This window comes from Aptenodytes patagonicus, chromosome 2 (genome assembly GCF_965638725.1).
Source record: "Aptenodytes patagonicus chromosome 2, bAptPat1.pri.cur, whole genome shotgun sequence".
NCBI classification, from domain to species: domain Eukaryota; kingdom Metazoa; phylum Chordata; class Aves; order Sphenisciformes; family Spheniscidae; genus Aptenodytes; species Aptenodytes patagonicus.
Genome location: NC_134950.1, coordinates 144,540,827 through 144,561,981, shown reverse-complemented (window position 1 = coordinate 144,561,981; position 21,155 = coordinate 144,540,827). Strand labels below are relative to the sequence as shown.

The window sequence follows — 21,155 nt, the reverse complement described above, 5'->3', positions numbered from 1 at the left end:
GGAACGGAGTTCTACAACTTAACTACATCCACTCACATCTGGTTTTCAACCTACCTCCTACTAGTTTTATTTGATGCTCTTTAGTTGCAATAGACAAGTGATCGCAGACTTATGTGATGATTTTTTTAACGTTCCTAGAGCAAATACCACATCACATACTTCCATTACAAACATCCACCTTTCCCCAGCAATACAACTGACTGGGTTCCTTTCTGTTTTTCAGTTTGAATACAATGATGAAGGAGTGACCTCAAAGGATATGGCCACCCAACTTGCCTTCATGCGTCTGCTGGCCAACCATGCCTCCCAGAACATCACCTACCACTGCAAGAACAGCATTGCCTACATGGATGAGGAAACTGGCAACCTTAAAAAGGCTGTTATACTGCAGGGATCCAACGATGTTGAACTACGAGCCGAAGGCAACAGCAGATTCACTTTCAGTGTTCTTGAGGATGGCTGCTCTGTAAGTAACGCAGAAACCGTGGGCACCATGATTGCCCATGCTTAAGCACGTGATTAGGGACAGAGTTGTGCTTTGATTCAGAATTAGATTATCAGTCAGACCAGCAAAATTTTATGCAGTGAAGATAAATAGCCTACAAAACCAACTATGCCACTTCTTTAACAAGTGGGAAGGACTGGGGTACAAACAAAACCTACCTTGTACTGTGCAGTGTGACAAAAAAGAAAAAGCTTTTCAGAGGGACCAGACCCAAATTCTGTGTAAGCTGAAGATTGATGAGAAAATAGCACACAAGCTGTAGTAGGGGCAGGATCTTTAAGTCCTGAAAATCTCAGGCAGGGTTCTCTGAGGGTTTAACATCAGTGTGAATAATACGGTAGTTTATGTAAAGCATCACACATGTGACTCCAGAAGATTAAAGTAAATATTTTCTCTGTATCAGAGATCTAAACAGTTGGATATGGGTATCTGATTTGCAAACAATGGCAGCAAAATTAATAGGAAATTCTTTCAGAAATTATCCATTCAGGTGAAACAATTCTCGATACTATGAACAATGCAATAACAATTGTAATGAATCTTCTCTTGCAGAGAAAGAACAATGAATGGGGCAAAACGATCATTGAATACAGAACAAATAAGCCATCTCGCTTGCCCATCCTTGACATTGCACCTTTGGATATTGGCGGCGCTGACCAAGAATTCGGTTTGGACATTGGCCCAGTCTGTTTCAAATGAATGAACTAAAATTAACTTAAAGCCTCTCCCAAATTATTCTCTTGTCATTTCTTTTTATAATGAAAGCTGACTCCTTCCATTTCTTCTGTTCATCTACTTGCTTAAACTCTGGGCGAAAGAGAAGGAGAAGAATTGATTGGAGCATTGTGCAATGAAATTTAATACAGCCCCAAAAGGACTTGGAAGTCTTTCAAGATTTAACACCTTGCTTTGGGAAATGTCAACCTTTGTAAAGAAAAAAACCAAAATAAAAAATCATGAAAGTTTGCACCACTTGTGGCCTTTGAATGTCTTCCACAGAGGAGGTTTAAAACCACGACTTCCAAAGGTTTAAACTACCTCATACACTAAATCAAGTGTGATCCACATCTTTTGTAGGTACTTCTCCGTATGATCTGAGGTACTTTCAGTTCCACTCAAAATACAGTGGTGCTAATTGCATTATTACAGAGTATCTTTCCAATACTTGAATTTTGATGGTGCTAGTAGCATTTAAAGTATCACTTCTCTGTTTCTTTGAAGTCTGTCTCAAAACTTAGAATGTCCTGTCTCTCCCGCAGCTTAAGCATGTGGATCATTTTTCCTCATCTTTGTCCTCTTCCTCCAAAATCAGGTGCTCCTGCTTTCAAATCTCATTTCCATCTTCTACAATGGGTTAAAAAAAAAAATCATCATTTCTCAAAAAAAGAAAGAAAATGTATTTTGTATATGTGAGATGTTTAAATAAATTGTGAAAAAATGAAATAAAGCATGTCCAGTGTTCCAAAAGAAACTATTTAATGAGTTAAGTTACTTGCTTAGATGCATTGGCAGATATTCATACCCAGAATTTACAATACATTTGCATTACTGCAACTATCTTAGCCCATTGCCGTAAAACATCTGCTTAGAGCATTCGAAGTCTGCCTACAGCTGTCTTACGGGTGTCGTCTATTCAACTCCTCATTTGAACACCACCTTTTGAAAAGTCCATAAGAAACTTAGTAACTCTGTGCTCATAGTATGAGAAGATCAAAAGCAAAAATAATTCCTTCCTTTTTTTCCAAATGCTAAGCAGGATTAATGGCCGAAAGAAGAAAAACGAGGCTTCTGTCTTCCACTTGAAGACAGAAAGCTCCTTGGTGTTGAGAGAGCTCTGCTGGCTGATGCCATGCTGTAATCAGCAGAGCCGTGCTGTGTGCTTTTGAAATGATGTGCAGAAGTCCATGCAAGGTATCTCTAAATTTAGTTCTCTTGTCAGGAAGATCAGGGTTTGTTAGGCCCGCATAGTCCATCCAGTTCTGAATGATACACAGAACTATCTGCTGTTGTTAACCTTCATAATTTACTATCGCAAAAAACACCACGAGAAGCAAAAACTGTTCTTATCTGAGGCCTTTGAAGAGACTGCTATCATACAGTGCTTTTCTGAAAACCCTAAATGAACTGCAATTCCAACAGCCATGTTTTTGGGAAGGCGCTTGGGAGAACGCACAAAGGACCTTGAGGTCAACAGCAAAAGCAGGTAAGGGAAGAGGTGAGACAGGCTTAGTCAGCAGGAACCCCCAAAGGGAAGCATGAAGAAATTATCCAGAAGGTCCCTGTAACCTGAAGAAAGCACCACTCCAACGGTTAGCGGCTTGACAGTCTGAAGGCAGCTCCAAACAGTGCAAGGAGGAATAAGCACTAAAAACTGATTCTAAAGAACAGTTCTTCATTCTTGCTTGCAATGAATTGATTGAGGAAAAAAGGGGCAAATACCAAAACATGGCCCTAAGTGCAGCTGCCATGTGCCCACAGCTGTGTGCTGAATTAACAGAAGGGGAATTGCCATGATAAAATACAGCCCATTTTTTCTTAAGTGAGTAAAACATACTGCAGGTAAACACCTGTGTTTATTCATTGGACCATGATGATTCTTAGTGTTAGTATTTCAATCATTGTCTTAGTATTTCAAAATACAATTTTTGTTGTTGTAAAAAGAAAATAATTACATGCTTTAAAATGGTAAGAGTTCTTTTCTCACGTAGCTTATCTACACACATCTACACATATCTACACACTTATCTACACATACATAGAATTCTATGATTCTACACGCCAGGAAGTTCCTACAAGGACTGAAAAAGTACACTTACATCCCTCAGTCTATGTAATCCACTAGGATGTATGCAAAGGTTATTGCTAGGACTAGGAGGTGGATTATTGCTGTCTGGGAAGGAAAAAAAAACCCGCAGTTTTTGGGTTTGACGTTTAGAAAGGAAACTACAAAGGGCAAATGCTGTCTCTTTTGTCATCTTCTGATCTCTCCTTTGCTCTCTGTGATCTATTCCATGGCATGTCCTGCTAGGCAGAGAACGCTTCCTTTCTACGAGCCCATCGGTAACATCCAAATTCTTCTGTGTTTTCACGCCTTCGCCACAAAAGTGGACTCACTGGGAAATTAAACTGGAAAAAACACACAGCACCTACCTCACAACTTCTAGCCTCATTAGCACCGAGAAGATACTCAGTTTGGCCTGCAGGTTTTGAGCTCATCAGAATTTACCGCCCAATCAAGCATTTTGCTTATGCTATGCACAATACTGAAGAAACTGTCTTTCCTCTCAAGGACCGTAGCTGAAAATAAGTGAGATGAACTGCAGACAGCGCAGGAAGCCTTCGTATTGTCTAATTTCAGGAATATAAAATGTTGAGTAAACTTCTGGTGAAGTGAGCTTAATCATCTTTGGGAGTGGTCTGCCTCCCTATAAGGGAGGATTATCACTTTAGATAAAGTGATCTTTAGATCACTGAGATTATCACTGGAGAATTTAATTATAAGCAGGTATGCATCAGCAGTAATGCAACTAAACAGTTAGCATAAATTAGCTAAAACAATAGGGTTAAAATAGGTTAAAGTTTGCATTCGGAACAGGAAAGAAACCTGGAAGGAAAGGAAAATAGCTGGAGTAATTATGTGAAAGATAAAGTTTGCAGCAAGCCCTGGCTGTACTGCATAGGAACAGAATTGCTGGAGAAGCTGCGTAAGGCTGGTGAGAGACTAAGGGCCCACTGACACGCACAGGGCTCGGTTGTGGTATGATTGTGTAAATTAAAGTACTGCAGCATTCAGACACATCACTTGTGTGATCAATAAATGTGTCCTGACCATCAGTTCCTTATGCCATCTCCCCAGGAGATGAACAGAGATTAAAAGGCTCCTGTCAGTAGGTGCTTCGAATTGCATCTAAGCTGAAGCCTGAAGTCTCCAGTGCAAATATTCCTTACTGTATCCATAAATCTCACTAAAAAGTCTTCAGAAGTGTTTAAAGTGCCTCTGTGTGTATGAACTGGGCTTGCTACATAGTCTTCTTGACACCTGAGTTTTAGTTGTTGTGATGAGCAACAGCTCTTGGGGCTGGTTTGCACTTTCATAAGCATGTATTTCTACGAGCACAACTCCCTCGCAGTCAGCCTGTGATCCCAGTATGCAGGGGAATCATTCGGATAAACGGGAATCAAACAAAACAGCAGTTGCTAGGGGGTGATGAATTCAGTCTCCCCTTTCCTTGCTCCTCCTGAGCGTAACCTGCTCTCCTGGGGCCAGCATCAGGCTGATATGTGCTGTTTCCCGTTTCAGCAGGCTCAGCTGGCAGCACGTTGGGCTCCCTGTGGCATGTGCTTTTGCGCGAACGTGGTGTAAGTAGGTAAAAAATAGAGGTGATGAGAACACGGTAAATTCGACCAAGGTAGAGCGAAAGGAAACTTCAAAACCTGGAAAGCTGTTGTAGAAGGGACGGTTGTAACTGCGCAGGCTGCTTCACTGGGAAGAGAATCATGAGCCACTGACAATTATCTTAAAGATCTCTGTTTATCAGTTTAAAATATGAATACTATGCCAAAGACTATGAACAGACAGATTTCCTTTAATACAAGTGAGGGACAAAACAACGTTAACAGATGAACAGATCTACATTTCCACCACACAGCTTTAAATTGCAGCTTTTGACGTGACTTTTGATCAGTTTTGCTGTCGTGCTTAGTGGTTTCAGACGGGATCTCCTAGAAGCTGTTTTTCCACCGCCCACTTGATGCAGTGTTTTCCAGTATTAGAATAATGTATACCAATTTCAAACAATGAAGTAATAGCAAGTTCAAATAAAGAAATTCTTAGGCATGCTACCAGAAGTAATCTCTAATTCATCTAGCTTTACTCAGGCTTCATTCCAAGCTCATTAAAATACCACTAATTTTCTGTATTGTTCCCCCATAAATCTCAGATGCAAAATGAATACAATCTATGGTGCATAAACGAAGATCTTCCGCAGAAATGACTGTATTTCCATATTCTTTGGCCGGAGTAAATTTGTCCTTTCCTGGAAAATAGGTGGTTGAATACAGGTGTTAAATGAGCAAAATTTCCTAAACGTGATTCCATGCTTAAGTATACTCTCCAGCTACTCATGAAATGATGGTTCTCATTAAGCCAAATATAAGTATTAAAACAAACAAATACAACATTTGAATGCCATTTTGAACACAAGTATTTGAAATATATATAATTCATTCCAATAGTTATTGTCAACACCATCTTAAAAACGCATATATGTTTTATTTTCTGTTACTGCTTTCAAGCCACCGAAATCGGTTCTTTGGGTGAAATGAAACAGGTTTTCCCAAATGCCAATTCTTAAGACCCTTAGTGAAACAGCAAGAGCAGTTCTCCACCATTTCCACATGCGTAGTGCACCACCTATTGACTTAGACACTAATTACCAGCCCCTGAAGAGTATTTTTCTAGGTTTTTTTCCTGAATTCATTGTCATGGTTACTATCCAAATCTCCTCAGCTGCCTGTGGCCAGGAATATCCCAAGGGCTATTTCTACAAAATGTCAGCATCACAACTCATCCTAAAAATATAATAGGTTATCAGAAGAACACCCATCTAAAGCAGAAAAGCTCCTGGCAGCAAACTGCAGTCTCACTTGGGGTAGAAAAGGCTCAAGACAATAATAATTTAGTCTTTTAGTTGTCAGGTTCTATGAATCCAAAACAGCAGATGCAAAATCATCTGGTTAATAGCTCCCCAATGAACCAAATGCTTGTCAACATGCTGCCCGTAACTCACTTATCAGTCTCCTGCAACCAGCTCTGTGCAAAGATACTGCTGTTAAATGGACTTCTGTCATTTTAGGTATGCAGTACATTTGGTAGTGATCTGGAACAGGTCAGAGCAAAAAGAATTTTATTTACAGAGGAACTGCAGAACTGGGTGCCTTCTGTTCCACAATACTGCTACGAGGTTTATAAGGACACAGGTGGCAGAAAGGAAATTCAAGATGGCATCTCACAGATGTCTCTCTCTTCCTCTCTATCTTCCTAACAAACTGCTAGATGCTTACTCAGCTCCCACAGTCAGAGCCTTAGCCTTTGAGCACACCCCGTGTTTTCAGACGAGAAAATCAATTGGAGAAGTAGAGCATTTATACCACCTGTCTTTCTAAGCAATCCATTTACACTGGAATCACTCCGGACTATTTAATTTTATCTTAATCCAGGGCAAGGTTTCAACTTTTTCCTCCTGTTGTCTGCCTGCACTTCTGGAAAGGTTAAAAGTTATTTTTGCAAGGCAAAGACAGCCTTGTCCTGAGGCATAAGTGGAAGCCATTAACAACTGCACCCATGCTTGAGTAAACTATTCACAACCCACTAAATTAGCCTCCAGACCTCACGGTGGGATTTGGACATCAGGCATCGACAATTATGCTTTACACAAATATATATATATATATATATATATATACAGGGTTAACATGAGGTTCATAATGGGGGAAAATGGTAGCAAAGCAGTTTGAGGTGAGAACGGGTTTGGATGCTCTCTCATCACTGATGGAGGGCACAAGTTTCCTCCACAAATTGCCACCGTAGAAGTCAACCGACATGGTTATTTCAGAAATGCCAGTATTCCAAGACTCTTACCATGACAGCACACCAGCAGTAGCATTTATTGGGTGTCTGATATGAACAGCCTCTGCATCAAGTTCCTGAAGCATTAAGTCCACAGTAGGAGTGCAGAACGTCTTTCCTCCATATTACAGAGTCAGAGTAGGGGAGAACTGGGCCCTTACTGTTTGCAAAGGCAGGCAATGGCACAGACCTCGTATTTCTATCACCACGCATCTTTTTTTCAAACAGAAGGTAGTTCTCACTTCAGAAAGCAAAAAAGGGATCTTTGATCCTGTGTCTTGAGGTTTAACTATTTTGTTAAAATTCAAACTATCCAGGAGAGCAGCATTTCCTCAGCCTACTCATACTCTTTCTGAAAAAAAATCTAGATTACCTAAAAACTGACAGGAACAATAGGATGTCTGAGTAACTAAATAATGTAGTAGTAATCACTAGATGTTATAATTTTTGTAAATATTAATGATATTAATCAATTAACCATTTAACTACATTTAATTAGGACATTATTTATTAATGCTGGTATTATACTATTAAATCACAATAATTAAATAATTACGTATGTGGTAATTAGAAATTTCCCATTAAAAAACAGAATTTGCTTTTGGTTTTCTGTTCAAGTAGTTCTACCATGTTCATGACTGTTGGAGGAATATCTGTCCCTTTCTTCTTTCCACACCTTCTTCCATCCTTAACGCCAGGATGGCAAACTATCTCACCCTGCCGGCTCTACTTCTACACTTAGGTTTCTTTTTAAGTGGGTACACTTCCATTACCCCACCACCATACCCAAATGCTTTTTGTACTCTTCCCAGAAGCAGTAAATATGGCCAGGTTCTCAGGCCTGGGAAAAATCATGCAATAGCCTAATTGTTGAAATGATCTTCTCTACTTAGTGGTCTAAAGGACAGGGTTTTGTCTTCATGAAATCCTCCCTCCCTAATGATTATAGGTTTTTCTGGGCAATTTTGTGCAAACGGGTTTACCACTACCTTTTGGTTAAGGTATTTAACATCTCAAGGTGTTAGTCTCTGCTCCTGACTCCCAGTAAATTCTCTACACAGTGCCTAGAATATGTGTCAAGAAGAGTCACCCACACAGAGCCTTCCTTAATTTAGGCAAAACGCTTTTCATGTTTACAATTGTTTCTGGCTGATAGTCTTTTTTACCTTCACCTTAATTTTTATCTTTCAGCATTTCACAGGGAATAAGACTAACTCTAATTCCTCAGTTCAAAAGAACATCCATGGCTATTATTGCTGTACCTATCTCTACACCATGTTTGGTTTACCACAGTCATCTAAATTTTCAATTCCTACAGAAGCTGCACATATCCAAAATGATTGGTTCCCCAGACCCTGCAATGAGATCCAAAGGACCTCTGCTTATTCTTCCGCAAAGAGGGCAAACCACATCCATGCAGAGCGCCTGCCTCACAGTACACAAAGAGTAGAATTAAAGTGTGTATCGTCTTCATATCTCTCGGCTACTTTCATTTGCAAATAGATACAAGAGGTCCTTTGAACTTTTTCAGTTCCATATTTGGTTCCGGGGTACAGACTTCAAATACTTTATTTCATATAGTTCCTGTAACTTTTGAAACTATTGTTTTAGGTAGTAGTCTCCAATTTGTTGAATATCTTAAGAGTTAAGGTTAAGAATTCCTTCCCTGTGCAAGACAAGCTGGTGGTTTGTGCCTGCAGATGAGAATGTCCTTGGCTGGCTCCATTCCCTGGGCCTGCTTTCTTTGCCAGGTGAAAGGAACTAACGTTTCAGCTCCTTCCTCCTGAGCTGGGATGCCCTCAGCTCCTTTGGGAGTATGAGCTCTTTGTCTCTCCTGGAGATTCAGGAATTACATTCCTGCCCCCCACCACACCCCCCACTGCAGGTTAACCATTACATATGCATTTTGACAAGCATGTCCAACAGTAAACAACACCGTTTCTAAGATCTTGCTCATGTTTAAGCCAGTGTTTCTCTGGCCCTGTGTACGATGATATTACCATCTCCATAGCCTTTACTGTTTTCTGTATATCAGGATCTCATTGATCACTTCTTTGCAATAAGACTTGGGTATCCATTCCAGGTGTGACCACTCTGTTAATAAAATTATGGGCCAAGGACTGACCTTTGGATTAACTGAGTTTCTCTCTCACCTTCTTTCATGGTCCATATCAACGTTCTTATCTTCTCCTTATCTTCTGCTCCAGAAGCTTAGTCTATAAACCTGTCCTCTATGTTAATTCTACATAAACACAGCGGAAATTTCATATGCAACAACTCAGTAGCTGTTTTCTGTGAGCTTTGTCTAAACAGCTCCTTTACCTCTTTGCCACAAACATAATAGTGCACTGTTCAAACACAACATGAAGAATAATTGCATTGATTCCTATTGACCCCTTCATCTGTTTCTTAGCATGGTTACAAAGTTTAATAGATATGTCAGTTAAACTCATAGCCTTTTACTATCTGAAGCTCTGAAATTTAAGACAGTATGATCTTCCAAAAATAACAATTTTAAACTGGTTACCTGATATGATCTGGATCTAGTCTGTTGAAAAACAACTGGGATTTCTTTTCCATTTTCAAGTTGCTTTGTACTCTTCTGCCACCTTGAGGGCATAGAGCCATCTTCTGAAAACCAGGAGGTGTTTCCAAGACATGCCTTACTTGTAGAGTGAAAGCACTCTGTCAAAACCAACAGACAAGACCAAAGATCTCTTCCGGTTTTATTAGCTGCTCTTTCGCATCTAGATCAAGGCCAGCTTGGCCTTTTTTCTTGGCTATTGGCTCACCTCTTTACCAGCTCATTGTCTGCTTCCTGCTCCCAAGCCAATAGTACGCTAGAGTTTTTGCCTTCAGCTTTGAAAACAGCATTTTGGTTGCCTCTTTCCTAGTATTTAGATCCTTATGCTCCAGCACTATAGAAAGGAAGACATCTCAAAATGATTAAATTCTTGCATGTACCATGAAAACAGGCAGACGGGCAGTGGAGAGAGAGCCCTACCAGTTTTCCCTGCGAGAGAAGGGCTGACTGATAAAATGGTAGCAAGAGAGAGCTGCTGAAGGATATAGGCTTCAGTGGTTTCACTCCATATTGATTTGTTCTGGTTTTAGGCTTTAGAGAAAATCATATTCTGTCAGTTAAACCTTTCAGTACGAGTGTTTTTAAAGCATAAGCAAAAACATCACATCAAAGACTTAGCTCCATATGCCTGTCATAACAGCAATTATTAAAGTGTGCCATGCACAGGAGATTTAAAGCTAGAAGCAACCAGTAACAGCTGTCCTGCAGATTCCAACTCACCAGGCTCTTACACAAAATTTCTGGAAATGGCACAAGTACTTGGCTATCTGTTAATTCCTAAATGACAAATCTTTGCTAAGCCTGAGGTGCACAGTAGCCCATGTTGATATTTTGTATATATATGTTTACATTTTAACATCATAAAATTAAATAGACCCATTAGAGGTCACAGCAACCCAACAGAGCACCGCAGAGACAAACAGATATGACAGAACAATGTGAACCCTAAGGAACACTCTGTAACATTCCACTTAAATTAAACTATTTCTATGCAATTTCATCTTTAAATAATGACCCGTGGAAATATTTTTGTCTGTTAATCCATTACAGATACTTTAGCAAACTAGTGTTTTAATGAGCCTGAGGCTAACAGACAATTTGTTTTCCAATGTTTCATAGAATCATAGAATGGTTTGGGTTGGAAGGGACCTTAAAGATCATCTAGTTCTAACCCCCGTGCCACGGGCAGAAGAAAGAGGTGAACCCGTCCCTGGGTGGGCTCGAACCACCAACCTTTCGGTTAACAGCCGAACGCGCTAACCGATTGCGCCACAGAGACTCCCTGGTTATGATTATCTTTATAATAAAAAATAATTTTCCTTCCTAAAATGAAATTACCTTCCTAAAAACATTGATTCCAAGTAGCAGAGATACTCTGCATTAAATCCTACTATATCCTAGAATCTTTCAAGCTGACAAAAACCTTACAATACTTCCTTGTAGTAGATTATTTCATATAGAATCTAAGCAATTCAGCGTTTAAATGCAAAAACTACTCAGCAGCTCTCTGCAAATTCCAATAAGAAATTACAAAGGAAAATAACTAAGATTGTTCTTATTGGAGAAATTATATTGGCTGGTAGTTTCTCCTTATTAGTAGTGAGAAAAGAGCCCTCTTCCAAAGGCTTGAACTCTCGCTATCAAAATCAACAGATAGGGATCTTTTCCTCCCTGACTTCAGTCAAGCATGCCCAGTTCCACCAAATTTCAAACTCATTTAAAGAAACTTGGGAAAATAGCATAACTCTAAAGATCCAGAGTTGTATCAAGTTCAGTGAGAAATGACCTTCTGGAGATATCTTTATAAAAACTGACTTCTTCCATTTCTAATACAGCTTGGTTTTCACTCCTAAAAGAATATTACAGAATCAAGTGTGTAAATATCAGTTGCTTGGAAAAATCGGAGCTGACAAGACATTTATTAATTTCAAAAACAGTGTATTTTTGCACTGGTGTCCATAACAGTCAATCACAATTTTTCATTCACAAATAAACTTCTCATGCTTTGACTTTTCCATTTCAGCTTTTGTCCCATAAACTAATCAGACCTTCCCATTTTTAGATTTGCTTTTAAATTATAAATTCCATAGCTTGTTCATAGGCTGGTTCCACAGTGAAATACGTGCCACTTTCACAGTCAGCCAGTTTCACTGCCTGGAATATTGCTGGATAAGTAACATCAGCTGAGAACATGAAGGGAAGGCTGCTGAATGAGGACAGCTTAAAGGTTGCTCTGCGGAGCTGGGGTATTCTCAGTGGCCAGCCGAAGGGTGCTGTGCAGCCTCCCTCCAGCAGCACTAAATAATCTAGTCAAGTATGTGCCAATTGACATAGGTATATTTAATATTTTACTTTCTATTTTGGAGGGGTTCTGAAACACTGAATTGCACAAAAATAGTGGCAATTATACATGAGTGAAAATAGGTCGGTAGGTTTGGGGTCTGAAACCCAGTAGAACATTCTTCCAGTTTCTCATAGCCAGTAGGAGATGCCACTTCATTCATCATTAATACTTACATTGTCCTTAATTTTTCTTTAGCCAAATGTTCTTTGTGACATTGAAGTTTGCCTCTGTTCAGGCTCAAAGGATTTAGTTTCCTATGCCAGTGTTTTCTTATCCACTGGGATATTTTCCTACCCCAATGTTCCAGGCATTATTGCAGGCAATAATAGCTGCTTCACTTCTCGCTTTCTTTTCTAACAGAAAAGCTTCACCTTCTTGTTCCAGCTTTTTACCTACCTTCAACTCTCAAAATGTCACTCCTTCCTTATACTGCTTTTATGCTTGTGAACATTGTCTTGCCAGGAAATCCCGCTTGCCTCTTCATCTAAGCCTCTTCATGATGTTCTTTGGATCATTTTCTAGGTTTTGACTGTTTTCCTGTCAATCATACTGTTTTCCTTGCCATGTTTTGCCCTATATTGATCGCTGACCCCATTACAGACTCCAGGCTTTGAAAATTGAACTGATTCTTTAAGAATTAAGGGAATGAAGAGAACCGCTTTACAGAGATGCTTTACCTTCAACCAGCATTCATATCAAGCGCAGCCTGATCTCTCTCTTACCAAATATTTTTTCCTCAACCTGTGCCGTTTCCTCAAATCCTGGAAGGTTGCATGCCATCTACGCATCCAAAGGTCCCGTAACATGCAAACCTTTTTAGCGGTATCAATAGGCACAAGCCATGAACAAAGCTGTAAGAGTAGGTGCTGTGCAAGCACAGAGCAAAAAGATTCCTCCTAGAGCAGAAAGAGTGAAGCCTATCCAAGGAGCGCTAGAGGACAAGTAGCCATGTCAACAGACTTTTAAAGAGCTTTTAATAGGAATTCTAAAATCTTCTAAATTATATTTAAGAAACTACATCTTCAGGCCTAAAGTATTTCGAGATGATATCATGGGAAAGAGAAACAAAGAAGCGGGAATTTGAGCACAAAACAAGACCAGATTGGTCCAGTCTGCACAAAGTATAAAAATGAGGCTGAAGACTGTATCTAGTCGGCCTAGAGACCAGATGAAAAGTCAGTTATATTTTCTTGTTAGACTTGTAGTAATGCAGCTTTATGTTAGTGATTAGATATTAACCCCTAGAAGGGATGCGCACTCAGGCATTGCTCCTCTGGGATGAATCCCATGCTCGTTCAGATGTTTGCACTTCAAGATACACTGAATTTTTAATCTCCTACAGCTCATCATCTGAATCTTGGGCAAGACTTATCCTTAACAGCTGGACCACCTACTAGTATTTTTTTAACATTTCTTTAGCTAATGTTCTTTAGCATTTTAAAATGTAGAAACGATCAGTACTAAGTTGTTTTCCCTTCCATTAGATTTATAAAAACTATTCTGCCTATGTATTTCTTTCCTGCAATCTTTTATTACATTGGTTTAATTCATTTGCTATATTCCCTAATTAGTATCTTCTGTAAAGCTCTTCCTTGCCTCTCAGCTTCATGTCAGGGTAATCAATAAATGAAAATCAACTCTCACTCACACAGGTACCTGGCCTTTTTATCAGAGTACACCTACCTAACATCTGTGACAAAGGTGACCGTTGAGGTAGGGTATGTTATAGCTGCACATTATGCATAAGCTGCCTGAGACTTTGATGTAGGACTTTTTGAACTCAAGGCTAAGTATTTTTTAATGGACCAGTATCAGACAGACTACTAATGTACTGCACAGAACATTAATGATGATTAGTGTTAATGATTTTTACTAGAGATCACACTGATAGAAGTGGAATGATGTTCTCTCTCTCTCTGTTTTAAAGAGAACATGGTAATTACAGGATGGCATCTGTATTGCTGGCAGCCAGAAGAGAAGGCTTCTAATGCTCCACGAACGTGACACAGCTTGGACAGTGGCTGTGTAGGCTTCCAAAGACTGCCCCATAAATACAAAGAATTCTGCATCTTAAAGAGACACATCTGGGAGCATAAGGGGGAACCAGGAGGAGGAACAATGTGAAAATGAAGTGTTGATGAAAAAAGAGTAACTCAGTTTGACAAGGAACTAACAGTGACTGCCATTTTCTCTCAACCAGGAGTCAAGAAAAGGGAGGGGGGAAATAGAAAAAAATAGTACCTGCATACCAAGAAACTCATCTAAATTGAAAATCTGTAAAAGCAGTAATTTGTGATAGAATTTCCAAGGTCTTACAGGTTTGGTGGCATATTTGTTTCAGTATCTGGCTGAGACAGTACTGAGAGTACACTGCTTGATTGAACAAGTCCACTGAGAAAAAAACTTCTGTAGTCCCTCTTCATTAATGTAATCAAATATTTGCAATAGATGGCTAGCATGCATGCACACGCCACATGGAAACTTGATGCTTACCGAAAGATTGATTGCCATTATGAGGCTGAAAACTCAGCAATTAAAATGTCTGATGCCGTCATTTGGCAAGTACACAAAAGCTGCTGAAGCAAAAGCTGCACTACTGAAAGTATTACTCTGCCCAGGAATCCGTTGGAGATACAGCTTTATTTCTGGAATTACAATATGACCAGAGCAATCTGACAATGCTGCACAAATTAAATTAAGATGTGATATGTTTTGGGGTATGGCAGATCCTACTGATCAATTATTCCATGCTTAACCTGTAAGGTAATGTAGGGAATATTCCAGTTAGTATATAACAAGCAGTATGTTCCTTATAAACATATGAACATTTTCCTTATGAAACTTACAGATTAGAGGTAAGTCATAATTTTTCTTCCAGCTCTGGTGCCTATATTCCTTACTATATATACTTGTGAAAAATTAATTCCACTCCTATAAGTATATAAAAACTCTAAAGGGAAAATATCATGTGAGAATGCCCTAGTATTGCTCCGACCGAGAATGTTTAAGTATCAGCTCTCTGCAATAGCTGACTTTATACTATAGTAGTCATCTTATCTGTTCTTACATGCTTACAGTCCTTGGGATTGCCTTGTACCTTTGACTGAGGACAGCAGATCTAACTCCAGAAGCTACATGTGGCTGTAATGCTGAAAACAGGAAAATCAAGAGAAGGAGATCTACTGTGAACTAAGCTTATCAGCAAATTCGTATGTACATACCAGGTTTGACCCATGGCACAAATTTCTCCTTCCGTTTACACTGAGCCTGCCAAGCAAAGTCAGGAAGCAGTAAAGGAAGAATTATCTCACCTAAATTATACCTGTGTAAATGACATCTACCCAGTTTAAACTTATTATCCAAATTCAACAGAGAGTTGCCGTTCCTAATGGTTAAGTCACCCACCTTATTCTAACTCATGAGTAAATTACCGGTGTCATACTTCCACCAGTTCTACAGAGGGAGGTCGATGATTAATTTAAAATAGATTGGTTCACTTAAGTGGGTGGAGTTAGGTGAGATGAACCCCATTTTTCCTGATTGCTTTGTTATATTGACACATAGGGGAAATAGTGCAGCCGAGAACTACAGTAATATTTTAGCTTCTGTCATTAGTGACCATACATAACACTGCAGTCTCTTATGAAAATAATGAATTCAGTTAAGCCAAGGCTACATCTGTAGAAAATAGAAATGTGAAATCCCTCCTGTGGCTTTTCACTCTTAATATTCATAGCCATTATCCCATGCATGCAGTAGTGTCACATCTCCACTGCCTCTCAAAGGAACTGCTTCTCTGTTTGCTGGGTCTTCTCTCTGTGGTTGCTCTAGGTGTTCCCCTCCCACTGATGGCCTTTGGTGCTTCCAGCAGAACAAGCAGAAAGCAAACATGAAGCTTTAGCATTTGCACACCAAAAGCTGAGGTTTGACTGATCGGAAGAGCTAGCAGACCTCTGATTTACTTCCAGCACACTAAGTTTATCAGGAAAATAAAGTAGGTATATAATGAAAATTACAAAGCTGCTTCTAGCTAGTAATAGTTCATGTCTGGAGTCAGTTTCATGGTGTACTTAGCAATCCCTAATAAGCCTTTTAGCAATCCCTAATTAGCCTTTTATATCAGGTCTTTTATATATAGTGGTTTTGGTGTGAATTACTCAGGTGTATGTAATGATGCCAAATTCAAATAGCTTGTGAAAAACCTGTAAGAAGCAACACCGCACGCACGCACACCACTTCCTCACTCATGGCACTTCAGCCAAAAGCTTCTGACTGAAATGAGGGAGATCTCTCTTGTCGAACACCTAAGCAATGTCTCCAAAGGAGCGATGAAGCAAAAGCAGATGTCTTGCTCACATCCACATTCATATTTAATATACACGGGTGGATTGTCTTAATTAAGATATTTAACCTGCAACAGTATGCATTTGTACAGTCCTAAAATAACAGAGATGTAATCCACACGTGGAGTTTTCAGGCATCGCTGACAGCCAGTGTTAGTGCTGCAGGGCAAATGAGGACCGCCCAGGGACTTCCAGTAGCTGGCAGCAGATCTGAAACAGCCCTCCAAAGGCTGTGGGACAGAGTTACTATTTCTGGATGTTGTAATTTTCTGAGGTATCTATAAACAAAAGTATGGTTGTTTTGATACCTTTTTAATTTCTGCTGTTCTTTCATAGGAAGAAGTTGATTTAACTGAAGATCAGTGAAATTCTCCAGAGAGTCTATCTTGCAGTAGAGAGCTGAATTCTTTTTTAATTTTGGGAGAAAAATTTAAATTTTGCTGCTCAGGCATTGCAGCCATCCTAACTGAGAAGCTGAGTCAACACTCCGGGAGCTCCAGTTAAACTCCGTGCTTTCTGCATCTACACCACTTCGAGCAGCAGCGTCAACTAGGCTGTTTTGAGGAGCTACGCTCACAGTCATAAATGCACCTTGCAGACTTGCAGCATAGCCAGCAAGCTTAACACAGTTATATTGCAGAATGAGACAGGCTGAATTAAATATGCTTTGGTTGGATGAAAAGTCTTACTTAATCATGAATAAATGTTATAAAAACAAATGAAGAAGAGTATCTGTGGTCCTCAATGACTGCAGGAAAGACACATTTCATAAGACTGTTAAGAATCATTAATGAGCAACAATGCAAAAAGCTACAAAACATATTCTAGTGAGTACTTTCAGTTATAGAAGCTGTTAAAAAATGTTTAAGTTGCTTCCTAAAGTGTAAAATGCTTGCAGCTGTTATTTGAACATATGTGAAATGAGGACAAAGAAAGCTAAACACGAACAGGAATATTTTAACACATAGTAAGGTTTGTTCACAGTAAGAAGGCTTTGAAAATTCTTGGCTTTTTGAATGCTGCATGACCAAAAAATAATACATGAATGGGAATTTTTCATTTATGGAGTAAAGGAATCCATACTATGACCAGGTTTGGGGGGGTGTTGTTTGTTTGGGGGTTTTTGTTAGGTTTTTTAAAAAAATAAAAGAATTACCCAGTAACTGCAAATCTGTACACTTGGGAGTTTACCTGATACCTTTTTTCCCCTCTCTCCCTGAGAGAAAAAAACTGACGACTTTAAAATAGTGAAGTGTTTTTATTATTTAAAAAAATTGCTCAGAAACGGAATGAATTAACAGACTGAATTGAATAGAAAAAATACAGATTACAAGTTGGCAGATAGTAAAGACATTGGTTGGGTGGAAATGGCATATACATTGAATATATAGTAACAGTGCACGATAGAAGAATACTTAGAACTCAGATCTTGTATGTACATTACGTTTGCATAATGCTTTAAGTTCTTCTGTTTTTCAGGTAAGATTTGAAAATAAAACTTTGCTTGCAGTGTGTAGACTTCCTGGGTTTGGTTCCCCCCTCCCCCCAATTATTTTTTCACATATTATTAAATGAATAATCAAATTCAACGATCTGCAGAACTTCCAGAATAGTGGTGTTTGGATGACAGGGAAAGAGAAGGATGGTGAAATGAAAACCAGACTTTTTTTTGCGTTCAAAATGCAGATAATTCATGATTATTATTTACCCGCTCAGTTAAAAAAACCTTTTTCCATTCTTTTTTTTTGGCCAGTCCTAATGAAAAGAGTTCTGCTGGATCTGAGGGAGAGCAAGTATTTCAAAATCCACCAAGCACAGTAAGTACTTCATCATGAACCCGAGGCTTGACTGCTGTTTATTTCCCGTATTTACACGAATACATACTTAACACTTTTCCTGAGTTTTATGTTTGTTTATATATGGTTTGGTTTATACACGGTCACTTTATTTTGTGGAAATGTGTTTCCTGTGACTGCCTGCGCTGCTCCGGGCCTGGCGGGTTGGGCAGGCAGCTGCCCACCACCGCTTCTGGCGAGGGCCAGGTCTCGGCTAGCAGACTCGCTGCCCAGCACCTTTCCCCAGGCACGACTCAAGTGACTGCCTGTGGAGGAACAGGATTTCCCTTTGGGAAGATGTCAGCATTTCACCCGCAACACGCACCTTTTTTTTTTCTCTCTTCCTGTAAACCCAGGTAATCTGTGACTGTATTTCAGCTTCCCTGTACGGTGTTATCCACGTTCAGAGGGCTCCCAGCCCGGGCTGAGCACTTCCATGTCACCCGGAGAGTGACAAGTGTTTAAAAACCGCATTACTTGGAAAAAATCCAGTAGCGCCCAGTGCCAGCTGTCACGTACCGGGCCAGGTACAGCACCTCACCCAGGTACTCCTTCACCGAGCACCGTCCCAACGACCGCCCGGCGAGGAGCAAGGCGCCGGGGCCCGGCAGTGTCCCCGCCTCGCCGCCGCCCCCTCAGACGCTGGCCTCGGACCAAGCCCGGGGGATCCACCGCACCCCCACGCCCGCCGCGGGGGCCCGCTGCGCCGAGCCGGCCGCCGCGGGGCGGGAGGAAGCGAGCGCTAGGGCCGCCCGCTGGCGGCCGAGGGGAAGCGGCGACGCTAGGAGGAGGGCGGCGGCCCCGCCCCGGCAGCGGCGTGTCGGGCTTCTCTCCGCCGCGGCGGTGGGGACGGTGGCAGCCGGCAGCGGCGGCGACGGGATCTGCCTTCGCCGCCAGCGGGGACCCAGTGCTGCCCCGCTGCGCCCGCCCGCTCCATCGCACACTGTTGTCATGGAGGAGCCAAGATGGCGGCCCTGGCCTACACCCTGGGCAAGCGGGAGATCAACTACTACTTCAGCGTGAGGAGCGCCAAGGCGCTGGCGCTGGGCGCCGTCCTGCTCCTCACCGCCTGCCACGCCGCCTCCCGCCGCTACCGAGGTGAGGGGGCGGCCGCGGGCGCTCCGCGGGGAGCCGCGGCTGGCGGGCAGCGGGAGGCGGAGCCCCGGCGGAGCCCGGGGACCGCGGCCGTGCAGGGAGAGCGACGGTCCCCCGGCCGGAGGAGCTGCGGCGGGGCCGAGGGGCGGCGGGTGCGACAAGCCGTACCCCTGCCCCGGCGGGCTGGGGCGGGGAGGGCAGCGTAGCGTGGCAGGTCGCTGGCTGCTGCGGGAGGCGAGCCTGAGGACAGGGGCGCCGGGGACCCGGCGTGGCGCCCCCGTCGCGGGGCCCGGCCCGCAGGGCCCTGCAGGGCTCGGCCTCGGGGTCGCCGCAGGCTTCCCGCCGGCCGGGCGAGGTCCCGCGGCTCGGGCGTGTGTGACTTGCGGGGTCTGTGGCGATGCGGTGTTTTTACTGTGAGCACAGCCCAACTCTTAGGGCCTTGCCTGCGGTGTGTATAGCAGCTGTACGGCTGCAGGTGAAGTTGCAGGGGTGGAGGGTGACTTCCCTGTCACTTGTTCCCAGACAGGATGATTAACGACATTTACCTGGTAATTAGTGATTAATATCTTAATTGGTATAAGACTTGGTATATGTTCTTTTAGTGTTTGAACCATTGCCTCAAACATAACAAAATCCAGCCTCTTTGGTGGATGAAGCAAAATAAAGAGTTGTTTGGTTTTATGTGTTGTTAGTGGCTGTGGACAAGCCAGTAACCAAGATCTGGAAGGCGCAGCTGGTGAGCGTGGCGGGGCTGCACACAGGTGCACGGCGGTTATGGGGGTGCTGGGAGCTTTGCTGATTCCTCTTCTTTCGGGTTGTTTTGGCCTCGAAGCTGTGAATCTTGGCATGATTGTCAATGCTAATTGAACTGCTAAAGGAAATAGTTTCTTGTTTCCGATTCATGCTAGAAAAGGTAGTATGTTTTTGTGGGTAAATCAAAAAGTTGATCCAAAGAGAGATCACTGCGGCTCTGTTTATTGTAGGACAACTGGTGTCGTCGTATTCTAACGCTTGCTGCCAGCATCTGCGGAAGACAAGGCGGAGGCAGTTTATTGTGGAAATGGGAAAGGGGGCAGGGAGCCTAGATTCACCCTCCGGCTGGCATGTCAGTAAGTCTGATAAACTGAATAGTACTAAGTTGCAAGACACGGAAGCATTTACTGAATTTGAGAGGAGCTCAAGCATGAAGTAATTGAACTTGCCTGTTGCACTGTGTTCCTTAAGGCCCAAATCAGTCGCAAAACTAGATGGAAGGAGGGTGGCAAATGTGATGCTTTTTTAAAGAGGGATTGTGAGACTGGCCTAAGGAGATAGGGGCTGCCATATCAAGCAGATTACAAGGAAACTGGACTGTGCATAAATACAATATGTGATGGGAGAGTTAATGAGGGGGTTGAGTCACAAATTGCAAAAGGGTGAGAATCTGCAGGCCTTTATGCAAGTTGATATTGTCTGTATGGATTTTCACAAAGCTTTCAACAAGTTCCTTCGCCTAAGGCTTTTAGTTTCTTTAATCTATTATAGGGTAAGAGAGAGGCTTTCCGATAACGGTTTAAAAGATAGGGCATAGAGTGAGAGTGAATACAGAGTTACCAGTTTGGTCTCCTTTGAACAAATAACATTCAAAAGACACAAATAATTTAGAAAAGGGGGGTGGAGCATTTATAGCAAATACAAAAGTTTTCAGCATAGATGAAAGCAGAGGTGCTTGAGAGATCATTCTGCAACCCTTCAGTGATCTCAAACATCTGAAATTCAGCAAATGTTAGGATATTTTGGCAATTAATGAAAAACAAAACAGAAGATTTCACTGTGATACTG

General features: G+C 41.6%; 2 protein-coding genes and 1 non-coding gene across 5 annotated transcripts in view; 2 read left to right on the top strand and 1 right to left on the bottom strand.

Annotated features, from left to right (window-relative positions):
- The window catches only part of COL1A2 (collagen type I alpha 2 chain), a 42,081-nt gene extending 40,604 nt beyond the window's left edge, over positions 1-1,477 (top strand). The window contains exons 51-52 of the mRNA XM_076331490.1: positions 224-466; positions 1,058-1,477. Of these exons, the coding sequence (XP_076187605.1) occupies positions 224-466; positions 1,058-1,204 (390 nt within the window). The 3' untranslated portion in view covers positions 1,205-1,477. The remainder of the gene's footprint in view (positions 1-223; positions 467-1,057) is intronic.
- Positions 1,478-10,922: 9,445 nt separating this feature from the next.
- TRNAN-GUU (transfer RNA asparagine (anticodon GUU)) lies at positions 10,923-10,996 on the bottom strand. The gene has a single exon. It is a non-coding gene; the product is annotated as a tRNA-Asn (tRNA).
- Positions 10,997-19,064: 8,068 nt separating this feature from the next.
- CASD1 (CAS1 domain sialic acid O acetyltransferase 1) overlaps positions 19,065-21,155 on the top strand; it is a 38,381-nt gene continuing 36,290 nt past the window's right edge. Inside the window, exon 1 of one of the 3 annotated variants that reach the window (XM_076331484.1) lies at positions 19,065-19,337. In XM_076331484.1, the coding sequence (XP_076187599.1) occupies positions 19,205-19,337 (133 nt within the window). In that variant the 5' untranslated portion in view covers positions 19,065-19,204. Of the gene's footprint in view, positions 19,338-19,722; positions 19,883-20,399; positions 20,444-21,155 lie in introns of those variants that run through there. The other 2 variants (XM_076331485.1, XM_076331486.1) reach the window with 2 other exon arrangements.